General features: G+C 42.2%; 1 protein-coding gene across 3 annotated transcripts in view; it reads left to right on the forward strand.

The window, feature by feature from the left end:
* ATXN7 (ataxin 7) overlaps window positions 1–12726 on the forward strand; it is a 134864-nt gene that overhangs the window by 41474 nt on the left and 80664 nt on the right. For 2 of the 3 annotated variants that reach the window (XM_054595909.1, XM_054595910.1), the window contains exons 3-4: window positions 2223–2570; window positions 2797–2865. In XM_054595909.1, the coding sequence (XP_054451884.1) occupies window positions 2234–2570; window positions 2797–2865 (406 nt within the window). In that variant the 5' untranslated portion in view covers window positions 2223–2233. Of the gene's footprint in view, window positions 1–1751; window positions 1856–2222; window positions 2571–2796; window positions 2866–12726 lie in introns of those variants that run through there. The other variant, XM_054595911.1, reaches the window with a different exon arrangement.

Here is a 12726-nt window from a genome sequence, read left to right on the forward strand (position 1 = left end):
AAGCTTTTCTTTTTAATGGCGACTCCAAATGCAATTAAACTTCATATTTTCAATTATCTTGGATGGAATTACAAAATTCAAAGCAATTCATAAACTATGTATTTCAATCAAGGAAAACAAATTGGATGTTTTTATGTACAGTTTTTCAGTATTTGGTAAGAATGAAAAATTTAAGTCTGCAATAGGGCCATCCAAGATTGAGGTCCTGTGTTAAGAGTTAGGAACCCTATTGTTACCAGAGGAAATTAGATATTTTACCCATGCATTTTTCTCATTGGTGCTCTCACTAGGTTAAAGCTTTAGAAGTGATTTTTAATAATTTCAATCATTGCTACTATTTTTGGTTATTTTGTTTTTACTACTTCTTGGATAAGGACAGGAAGCATCCATAGTTTAACTTTTTGAAACTTATGTTTGCATGCAACCCAGAAGAAATTTACACTTATTTCTAAATATTTTTAAAATAAAAAAATTCATATATTTTTTCCTGAAACTTTCAAATTTTGAACCTAAAATTTAAAATAAACCCCTTCCACAAGAGCCGTGTGTTGAATTTAGGTGCAATAACATTTCCTTGTTAATTTTTATTTACTTAAACATTTTGTTTCTGCAAGTTGGACTTTGTTTCTTTAGCAGAGAAACTGGCCACCACTATCACACCAGATATCCTAGATAAAAAACATGAATAAACCTTCCTTCCTACATAAAGAAAGTACCTGTGAGCTAGCAGCCAAAACGCACTTGTCAAGGGAGTGCTGATGTTACTGCTATGTGAAACATGATCAAAATCCTTGTTTGTCTCAGGCTTCAGATTTTCACATCTTCACATGCTCTAGTTTATTAAGTAGCCTTTTACCATTTTATCACTGAAGCAAAAACTTCGGGTTCTGTGTGTGTGGTTTGGAGGGGTTCTAAATGTGGGTCAGTGCTTAATTTAGTGAACTAAATCTGACAAAAAACAGTATCTTCTAAACACATTTTCTAGGAATGCTGTACATTGCCCTAAACCCTGGGTTCCAGCCCTGAGTAAGTAAAGAGGGAGAGACTAATAACTCGAATTAAAAATGAATCAGATTTTAAAATAGCAAGATTTTTAAAAATTTTTATTTTGGGGGTGAATGAATCATTTCTAGGAGCAATAGAAGGGAAATAGAGAAATTCGGAGTAGTGTCTCCAAAACATGTCAACGAATTCGCCTCAGTCTCTCTCTCTCTCTCTCTCTCTCTCTCTCTCTCTCTCTCTCTCTCTCTCTCTCTCTCTCTCTCTCTCTCTCCCCTCCCCTCCCTCCCCTTCCTCCTCCTTTCATGGTCTTCTCTTTGCCGGACAAGTCCAGGGTCCCCAGGCGCCCACCGTAACCTCTAGTGGTGGATCTTCGACAGACACACCTGGAACGTCACCTGGGCTGCATTTCCTTGCCTGCCAGTGGTTTCGTGCGCACCAGGCATCCACTCGGCAGTGTCTTCCCATTCATGCTTTTTTTTTTTTTTTTTTTTTTTTTTTTTGACAGCTGCTTGGCCGCCCCTGAGCGGAGACTTTAGCGCTCCCAGCACCAGTCCCTGCAGCCCCCTGGGCGGGAGGGCCCGACAGTGACGACACTTGGAGGTGCCCCGGGGTCCACCACCCGGCTCCTCCATAGGTAGCTGCGTTTCCGACTGAGCCCTGGCTCCACTCCGGGGGCTTGACGTGCAAACTTCGCCGGAGCGAGCTGAGAGGGAGGGACCGGCGAGGGGGAGGAGGCGGCGGGAGGCGCCTCCGCTTAAGGGAGCCGGCCGGGTGCCGCCGTTTGGACGGACGCGCGGACGGAAGGAAGGAGCGGGGCCGCCAGGCCCGGGCTGGGGATGCGAGCGGCCTCAGGGTGGGCAGTCGAAGGCCGGGGATGCGTTTCAGGTCCTCCCGCCTAGGGCAGCGGTGCTGGGGCGCGGGACGGGCGCCGCTACGGGTGCCGGCCTCCATGCCTGGTCTCCCGGCAGAGGCCGCCGGCGTCTCGTCCCCTCCCCCGAGGGGCCACGGGAGTCGAAAGCGAAAGCGAGCCCGGGCCGCGGACTTTGCGCCCCGGGCGGGCGGGAGGGGTGGCCGGGGAGGAGGCGGGCTGGGCGGCCTGGGGGCGCTGTCAGCGCGCCCCACCCGGCCCACCGGCCGCGCACGCTGCCGGAACTCCCCGGCGCCTCCTTAAAAGCGGCCCCCGCGCGACTCTTTTTTCCCCCTTTTTTGTTACATTGTAGGAGCGGAAAGAATGTCGGAGCGGGCCGCGGATGACGTCAGGGGGGAGCCGCGCCGAGTGGCGGCGGCGGCGGCGGCGGCGGGCGGATCAGCGGCCGCGGCCGCCCGGCAGCAACAGCAGCAGCCGCCGCCGCCGCCGCCGCCGCAGCAGCAGCCACCGCCGCCCCAGCGGCAGCAGCAGCCACCGCGGCGCCCGCGGCCGGAGGACAGCGGCCCCGGCGCCGCCTCCTCCTCGGCCGCCGCTGCAATGGCGACCGTCGGAGAGCGCAGGCCCTTGCCCAGTCCCGAAGCGATGCTGGGACAGTCGTGGAATCTGTGGGTTGAGGCTTCCAAACTTCCTGGGAAGGATGGTGAGTGTCCACGCCCTCCGTTTCCCCACGCCCCGCGTTCCCCTGTCCTCTGGCCCGTCATCTCCCCTCCCCCATCCTGTGACCGGCCCCCTCGGGGTCGGAGATGCTATCTCTTGGTTGGGTGAGGCAGAGGTGCCCGCACCTACTCCGTGCTTGCGTGAGCCTACGTCACACTCCCAGCCACTGACCTGCCTCTCCCCTCCTCCTGTGTGTGTGTATCTCCTAGGGACGGAATTGGACGAAAGTTGCAAGGAGTTTGGGAAAAACCGCGAAGTCATGGGGCTCTGTCGCGAAGGTGAGTCCAGCCCACTGAAGGAGTTTGTGCAAGCCCCAGAGAAGTTTCTTTGCCGGCTTCATCTGGGCAGGGAACTCTGGCCCACCTTACCCACTCTTCCCTGCCACCCGAGAATGCTGCCATAGGAGGAGGAAGAAGCAGAGAAACGGATGGAGCATTTGGAAAATCTGGTTTCCGGGTGCCTCTCGTGATGGGGAGCGTTCTGGAACCCTCCAGTGGAGGCCTGGCTGGTGCCGCGTGCGTGCTCATGATGAGCGCTGGCCACCTGCAGTTAGTTCAGGTCTGACCCCTTATGGAGAAACACCAGTGCAGGAAGGAATTCTCCACTTCTGAAAGCATTTCCGCAAATGCTTTAAGGGGCTCTGGAAAGGAAACTTTGCCACCTGAAATTTTCTTCTGGAAGTCAAAATGAATTTTGAACTTTAGAAAAGATGACGCTTTACTTCTGCAGTCTTATTGCGGAATTTAAGTTACAAGGGTTCAACAGGATCATCACACCTGAGGAGCAGCTGGTCAGATGTCTTTGTGAGCTGCCAAGATTGGGGGGGCGGGGGGGGGGAGAACGGGGAGGTGCCTATGGTGAAATAAGCCTATAGTGTCCTAAAGGTGAAATCAGAGTCTAATTAGTGGTCAATTTTTAATAAAACTGTTTGGAATAAGGATAATCTAGCGAAATATTTGTAGTTGAAGGTGTGTTTCTCAGTGAAAGGTTAGCTATATAAATGTCAGGCTTTCCTACAGATTTTCTTTTTCCTCGAATAGTCACCTTTGCTGTCTTAATGCCTGTGGCAGGCCTGGCCACACTGGTCTGGAAAGACTTCTGGAGACCAGTAGACTTTAGGTTCAGTTCAAGTTATTTTTTTCAGTGGTACTATGGACAAGGCCTTGAGTGAAATTTGGTATACAAAATATTTTTATATTCTCCTATGCAATTTTATTTCTCACATGCAGCCATTTATTTTGGTATATTGTCCAGGGCCCCAAAATAGGTAGAGCTTTGGCAACTAGAACATACTAAAGTCCAGAGTTGGCCCTTTGTTATTGTCTTCACATTCACTAATTTGGTTTTTTGAATTGTCCACTTGTTGGCCTTTTGGCACCAAGAAAAAGAGTAATTCCATTGGCAGCTCTTTGAGAGCTTCCAGTTGGAACAGATTAGCAAATCAGTTGATTTTGACGAGAATATTTGTTTGCAAGCAAAGGAAAAAGAGGGAAAGCACAAGACTTGATGGTGATGTTGCAATAGGAAAAGTCAGTTGTTAGTCTGGTTTTAGTGTTGAGCTGGCAACTTGCCTGGGCTTAAAAAATTAAAATCACTAAGTGGCAACTCTCGTAGGAAGCAGTTGGAGTAGAGCTTTAGAGGACCTGACCCACTCTTGTTTTTAGTTTTCATTCTCTGGATGTGGATACATTTCCCATAAAGGGTTTCTAAATCTGTGTGGAAACAGCATCTTAATTATTGGTAATTTCCCTATAAAGGATGAGTAAGAGTATTAGTGTTTCACTGGGCAACTTACTCGGTCTGGACTGAGACTGAATTTAGTGACCTCGACCCTGTTTCTGTTGTATTTGTTATTGTCTGCTGGGACATAATCAGCAGGATTTACCATGAAGATTTAAGACTTCTTAATTATCTTCTTGATGCACAAAGTGGTAATAGATTTGGTTGTATATCCTTCTGACCTATCCAATTATTAGTGATTGCTAAGGGTGTCTTTTTTTTCAACTGCTCTAACTATATAGGGGATGCCCAAGTGGCCAGCTCATATAAAACTCTGCTACTTGTCTGGAGTGGAAACTGAAGTTTTTAATTCAGTCAGTTCTGGGTTCATTTGTGACAGTTTTCTGGGACAGTTTTAAAAATCCATTCATGAGAAGGTTCAACACTCATGCAGTGGGCCTTTGTTTTTGTAACAAAGAGCTTATGTCAGGCTGCTTAAGGAATGAAAATATATTTTAAAGTTACCAAAAATTATTAGACAGTTGTCCTTTGTTTTTTGTTATAAGTATTTCCTACCAAGAAAAGCTATTATGGAATTACATCCATACTAAATTCCATCTGTCAGTAGAGTTAAATTGAGAAGAAATATATAGATAACTGGATTATATGAACAAAGTACTAAAAGTCAGGATCTCTCCGTCTTGGAGGATGTCTATGAATGTGGCCTAGATTTCTTGACTTTTCTAATTTATGATTGAGAACTTAAGGTTAGAAACCTGGGTTCTAACCTTAAGTTCTTAAGGTTATAAAGTTAGAACTTAAGGAGGATGCTTAACCTTGAATTAGTTTTCACCTTTCAGAATCTAGCTTTCTCTCTTTGTAAAAGGAGATGATAATACTTACTTCCCAAGGTTGTTGTAGGGGTTGAAATTAAATTAGGTAATGTGTTGAAAATCACTCTACATGCTTCTTTCAGCCCTTTCAACTGCCGATGACATGAGACCTGATTTCCTAATTTGATATCTATCTAGGTCAGGGATTTTTAACCTGGGATTTGAATGGGCTTCAGGAGGTCATAGTCCCCCTGAAATTGTATGAAAAATTGTATATATTTCCACTCTCTAGGATAAGTGTCCAAAGCTTCTCTTGGATTCTCAAGATGCTTTACATTCTGTACCCCCTAAATTCAAAACTGCTAACCTGGGATCTCTTCCCCCCCCCCCCCTTTTTTCTTTTTCCTCTTGCCACTTACCTTGGCCAGTTTCCTCATGGCAAGACTACCCAATGGTTAATGCCATGGGAGAGGTGGGAATTATTGATTTTATATGGAAGTGAGATTATTTGTGGTTTAGCTGCTATATCATTTCCTTTTCCTACTAGCCCAATAGGTAAATGTTAGAATAAAATTTCACTTACCTTTCAGAGATCAGCCTCTTTTTAAATCTGCATCCCCATGCTTTTATTGCCTTGTTTTCTTCTGTAATTTGTAGCATGAGTGGATTACACAGTTGATTTTGGTGGGAAAAAATTGATAATATATTTGACTTCTTCCAAATGACTAAACCTAGAAGATTAATTACCTTTCTTTCCAAGTGATTGTCTAGGGTTTACAGAATTATGTTTTGATGAAATTGATTGGTGTAAGATTAAGGTTTCCATATTAGTGCTTGAACGTATAGGGAGCCTTTAAAAATTAAAACATTAAATGCCCTAATTTCATGGTAGTTTAAAAAAATTATATGGTGTCCTTGTGGAGTCAACAGTGTAACTGGAAAACGTTTTCTTTGGGATGCCACCCCTAACTGCTCTTAATCCTGTTGTGCAATATCAAAGTAGCCTGTGCTTTTCCTTTCTCCATACAATTTACCTATCCCTATGTGAAAGCATGATGGCCTTTCATTAGAGTGTAAGCTCACATAGGACAGGAGCATGGCTGACATATACAAGGTGAGGCAAAAGTATGTTTATAAGTTATTTGCATGGAAAATAATACAATAATTAATAATGCAAAAGTAAACTGGTATACTCAACAACTGTAAACCTACTTTTGTCCTACCCTGTATTTAGCTTTTGCACACTGTTTATGCTCAATAAATATTTGCCCAAAAAATAAATTAATTAGGCTATCAGGAATGTTGAATTGGGGCACTCAAACGTGTTCAAGTGGCCAATTTTCCATTTTGTTGTGACTCTTAAAAAAATACAAAGCTACCTATTCCGTCCAGAGGTGTGCTTTATGGCCCCAGGGGAGGCCAGAGGTTTTCTTTCAGCACTTCCTCTTGCTCTCTCTTGTCTTGAGTTTAGCACTCCATTTACACTTTCCAGAAAGAGTGCAGACAAGACAGGACATCACCTCTGTTATCTCTGATATTTAGGCAAGAGCGTTCGATGGCAACCCAGGATGATGTCCACACTTAATGACAGATGATTTTTTCTTCATAATAACAGAGACACAGTTGAGCCTAGGGCAAGATGGAAAAGAGGCTGGTTGACACCCACAGGCAGCTGGGTTTAAAAAAAAACAGATTAGGGAGGTAGGTAAACTCAATTAACACAGACTAAGTTAATATAACAGTACCCCCTTTTTCTTTCCTAGGTAAAAAAGAAAAAGTTCATAGTTAATGAAAACAAATAGGTGTTTGTGTGAAGTACTGTTAAAGTAACTACATCACAGGTGTAAAACCCTCTCCCTGAGGCTAAGAGCATTTCTACTTTTCTCTAGGACTTCTCTTATGTTTTCCCCTCAGTTTTGGGGGGCAGGGGGTATGGACAATTCGAAATATACAAAAGTAGAGAAAATATTTTAATGAGCCAGCCTCCTTGAATCCATCATACAGCCTAAACAACCGAGACATTGCCCAGTCTTGTTTCATCTCTACACAGCTCCCCACACTGAATTAGTTGGAAGCATGTCCCAGACATCATATCATTTCTCTTGGTTTTCTTTCTTATGCTTCCGTGGACTTCAGCTTTTTTCCTACAAAATGAAGCCGTAAAGTGCTCTGCACCCTATTTTGAAACAAGCCAGGCTTCTGTTTCTTAAGTCTCCGGTGAGTGTGTGAGGGTTTGGCAGGTGACAGTACTTACAGTCTGCCTACATCTCAAGTAGAGTTTGAATCTAAGCCAGAGACCGGAATCTGTGAGTTCCATGTTAACTGCATCAGAATCACATTAATACACATTTAAGAAGCACTTAGGTGATTCACTTGCAGGTTGCCCACACTCTTTAAGGCTTCAGTGACAGGAGTCAGCATCCTTGCTGACTCTTCCTGTAGGCAACTCCCAGGACACCTAGAGAGAAACCCCTAACAGCAGGAAGTGTTTCTTTTGATTGTGGCACCTTAGCTATTTTAATGCAAACTACAGCCTGTGGGCCAAATCCTGCCAGCAGACTAAGAATGGTTTTTACGTTGTTGAATGGTTTAAGTAAAAAATCAAAAGAAGATGACTATTTTATAATGTGAAAAATATGAAATTCAGATGTGTCCATAAGGAAAATTTCATTGGAACATAGCTACATCCATTCATTTGCTTATTGTCTTGGCTTGCTTATTCCCATAGAATGGATAGCAGAGTTGAATAAGTGTCACAGAGGCCATGGAACCCACCAAGTCCCAGACTGTCTGGCTCTGTAGAAAAAGTTTGCTGTGTTTGTTCTAATGGGTTCCTTGGTTAAGGAAGGGAAACTCATTCTACAGAATGTGATTCTAGTACTCCTTGTACTTTCTGTTTTGAGAGGGTGAATCTTCAAAATAGTAAAATCTACTACTCTTAAACCAAGAGTTTATTCAATATTGAAGAAATATGTTGAGCTAGAAAGAAAAATAGGGAGAAGCAGTTCTGTGTAAGAAGGTACTTGTCCTTGTTTGCTTTTATCATTCACTTCCACTTTTCTAAGGCATAAACCTGTTTCAGGACAATTCACATAAGAGCATCAACAGAGCTGTTTCTATCTCACCTTCTAAGAGCCTTGGGCTATGAGGATGTTACTTGACTTTCATTAAGCCCCTGGATAATACCTAAATACCCTAGTGAAAGGATCTAAACTTTTATGGACTATTAGGAAGGTTACCTGACTCAGATTCTTCAGAATTTCTGCCCTTCAGCTGGATAAGAGAAACTGAAGCCTTTTTGGAGGTTTGAGAGTGGTAAGGATTCACCAGGAAACAAATCTGCATTTTGATTGATGAAACGGGCATATGGTGTCCTTAGATCCCACATCGTATGAAAAGTGCAACACCTGGCACAGTCCATGCTGAATTCCTCAACCCTGAAGGCTTCACAGTTAATGGAAACCATGTGCGTTGCCTATAGTAGGATGGGGTTCCCAACTGTATTCCATTTAGTTTTGATTGATTCTTGTAAACTCTAGTCTTAGGAGGGAAGTGAAAGGAATTTATGCATCATTATTGAGCACGACCTACATCTTATGGGGTCTCATTTCTTAAAAAGGCATCCTGCCTCCTCTTGTCCACATCTTAACAGTGATCCCATGTGAGTGTGTGTGTGTACAGCTCAAATTTGGTGAGAAATTTTATTCTGTGCCATCATGGGTTTGACTTCATATAATCTTCACAGCAGTCCTTTGATCTAAATATTACCATTATCCTCATTTACAGAGGAGGAAACTGAGGCTCAGAAAAGTGAGGTACCTCACTAAGATCACAAAGCATTTAAGAGGCCCTGTAACTCCGATCTGCCTAACACTGCGATCCACATGCTTAATTCTCTGCCTTGCCAACCCATTCCGGAATGTATACTTGCTTCTCATGAGCTTGAGAGCGGATTGCTGTGACCTTTGTTTTCCTTATCCTTGGCTGGAAATACTGACCTTTACCAAAAAAATGTTTTTAAATAAAAATATCAGAGCTTTTCCCTTGCTGTGTCCTTACAACAATCTATATGTTGTATTTAGCAATTCTTTTAGAAAGACTTTTCTTTGAGGGGGCGGGGAAACGTGCAGTTTGCAGTAGAAGTATTTGGCTTTAAAAAAAAGATTAAATGAAAGCTAAGGTTGCAAGAGATAGCAAACAATCACCTGGGATTTGTGCCATTAAAAAAAAAAAAATCCTATAAACAACAAGTGAAATTTCACTACTTAAATAGCATTTCAGTATAAGATTGCTTTTAATCACATTGATATTCAAAGTTTATGGCAGTATTTCTAATAAATGTGCCCCTTGATTATTAAAGTATTTTTTGATTGAACTTCCTACTAAGAAGTAAGCCTGCTAATAGACTTAACAGTTGGAGTTACTGTACTTTTGAGAGAAAAATCAGAGGATTACATTTATATTCATCTTGTACAGCAGGGATTATTATAAATGAGCAAGAGAAAGAATAGAATGGATTTTGCATTTCAGGAATTCATAACGTAAAACTAGATTAAATGTACTTGTTCCTCTTTGTAATAAAGACCATACTAACATGAAATGCTTTTTCTCTTATATGTAGGTTTATGGCAGGGAAAAAGTAATAGCTTATTATCAATTAGATTCACAATCTTAAAACAGAAAATATTCTTCTCCCAGGTTATACAGATGTTTTCCACAAGTCTAAACTCCAGATATTGCAATAGGGGGAAAAAAAAAAAGAAAAAGAATGCTTTTAGCTAATGGTCCTTAAGCTTTTGTAATTTAAATCATGAAGTTTCTACAACAAACTGAGGACCAAATAGTATTGGTAACATTTTATAATAAATATAATTAGACACATAATTCTTACCACTCTAAAAGTATGAGGGTGATTGTTTTAGAATAAAATACAGTCATGTAAATTTGAAGAAAGTTGAGGTTCAGGAAAGACTCTTTGCACAGTCCTCTCTCTTTTTCTCTTTCTCTGACTGTCTGTCTTTTCTTTGTGGACTTTCTGGAGATTCAGTAGGTTTGAGAACCACTGCTTTAAATAAGCTTCCCAAAGCATCTTCCATGTAACTCCACTTTTGCGTGCTGTTAGTGGGTATTGTGCAGAAAAGGGGTTCCAGGTGGTGAGTTTGCAAAAGACAATTTTAAGAGAGAAACAATACTGGGAACTCCAGTTCCAGAGTTAAACAGACTTAGGTCCAAATCTCATCCCTAATAGGTGAATAGCTTAAGGAAAATTCCATAGCTTTGCTAACCTTCAGGTAAGTTACCTGTAAATGGGGATAGTGGTGGTACCTCAGAGTGTTAGGGAGGATTAAATGATATAATGCAGGTTCAGCACATTGTATAGTGTCTAGCAGAGTAACTATTCAATAAATATTAGTTGCTTATTTTATTATTTTTATCTTCACCCGAGGACATTCTTTCATTGCTTTTTAGAGAAGAAGAGAGAGAGAAACACCGATGCAAGAGAAAAGCATCGATTGGTTGCCTCCCGTACGCACTCAGACCTGGGACCAAACTCACAACCTTTTTGTTATGGGGCAATACTCCAACCAACTGAGCCACACTAGCCAGGGCACTAATTTTATTATTTTTGTCAATAATGAAATACAGTGTTATGAACGTGCCGCTAATCAAGTGGTCAGCCAGGATGCTCAGGGGAGCAGCAGGCAGTGAAATGTCAGTTTTCCTTTAGCAGGCAATATGTAGATGGTGAGAGGAAACTGCAGCATCCTCAGGATAATAGAGAGTAGCAAATGAACCCCAGTTTCAAACTTTCTTGGACTCTAGTAAAAATGAGAAGTGGGAATCGACATTTCTTATTTCCTCTTTTGTCATCTCTTTGGACATGCAGAGAGAAGCCCAATGTGGTTATTTACCTTCCCCTATTTGTAGAGTTGTGCTGCTCCTCTTCTTGAAGTCTATAGTTTGTTTTTCTTTAGATAGCTTCTTGTAATGTTTTACAAACTTCTTTTTCTGGGCAAGAAAGTTAAATTATAGCTAACAGAATAAAGTCATTCCCACTAAGTTGGGAAATGGGTCAGAGATAATTGAGGCTACTCTACTTATATGATTTTATGTATGTTGTGGTAGTCACAGGGAGTTTTCACAGGCAGTCCCTGCCTGATGAGGGAATTTAGAAAATTTCCTTTCAGTTCTTAGAAATTTCCATTTTAACTTGAAGCAGTTCTTCATTTAAATTACCTTGTTCTCTTTGGAAACTATATAGACACATACGTTTTAATGGGAAAAAACTATTATTATTATTATTGAAGTTAATACATACTCATAAGGATTTTATTACTAATGAAAGTAAGAAAGATGAAAGCCATCATTCTCTATAATCTCACTGTGGGCCGATTATAAATCTTCAGTTACAGAATTTGAACTTAGGGCATTTCATAATTAATCAAGGACACCCATGTAAAAACGTTGAGCACTTACTGACAGGCAGGACTCAAACTTGCCAGCCTTTTCATTTCACTTCTTGACAAGATCCAGACCCTGTCATTGAGGCCTCAAGATATTTTATCCAGTGTGATTCCTGCCTTGAGAATTCTTTAGCTGTTTCACCTTCATTCATTTAGATTTTATTCCACAAACATTTGACAGGTACCTTCTCTGAGCTGCCTGCTAGACTAGAGTTTGAGGGCACAGCTGCAAACAAGGTAAGAAGGCACAGCCCTAACTCCCAAGTCAGGCAGTTGGTTAGCAAATATTTATGGAGTCACTCACTAAGTGCCAGGTTCTGATTGGTGTAGAGGATAAAGTGACACAAGTCAGAAAGAGCCCCTGCCTTGTAGTGAAGCAGGACACAGTAAATACAAAACATTTTTCAAGGACTTCGAGTAAACTCAATAAAGTAGGCTAATCAGTTGAGGATGCTAACGTGATTAGGAAGGCTTTTTTGAGAACTGAACGTATGAGCTGAGATCTGAAAGATGAGAGAAAAGTGGACACTGGATCGTGTGAAAAGAGGGGAAAGAGTGCTCCAAGCAGAAGAAAAAAGCAAATACATGGTCTCAGAGATGAGAATGGAGAAGTGGTGGGAAGTGAGGCTCATGAAGGTCAGATCAAGATCTTCATGATCAAAGGTCAGGAATTTGGCTCTGTCCTAAATGTAATGGGAGCCTGGGGGAAGGGGAAGGTTGCTTCAGCAGGAGAATGGCCTGATCTAATTTGCCATGTGTGAAGACCGCTGGCTGTTGTACAATAAGTGGAATGGGGAGAGAGGTGGTATAGAGACCCAAAGACTAGGTAAGTGAGAAGCGATGGTGACTTAGATCCTCTTGATGGCCGCGCCAGTGCAGAGATTGTCCTGTTAAGGATATGTTTTGGAGGTGGAGTTGACATGACTTAGTTAATATTTGGATGTGGATGAGAAAGAAAGCTAAGGATTTGGTGTGTGAGGCATGAGAGCTGAGTTGGTACTATTTAATGAGCTGAGGAATGGCAGAGAATGTGGTGACTCGGGGTCAGGAGCTCTGTTTTGGCCACACTGTTTGATGTACTTGGCATTCATGTGCTGCTATGGAATGGGCAATTGAGTATACA

The sequence above is a fragment of the Pteronotus mesoamericanus genome, unplaced genomic scaffold, assembly GCF_021234165.1.
Source record: "Pteronotus mesoamericanus isolate MK-2021 breed Mesoamerican mustached bat unplaced genomic scaffold, CSHL_Meso_final scaffold_54, whole genome shotgun sequence".
NCBI lineage: Eukaryota > Metazoa > Chordata > Mammalia > Chiroptera > Mormoopidae > Pteronotus > Pteronotus mesoamericanus.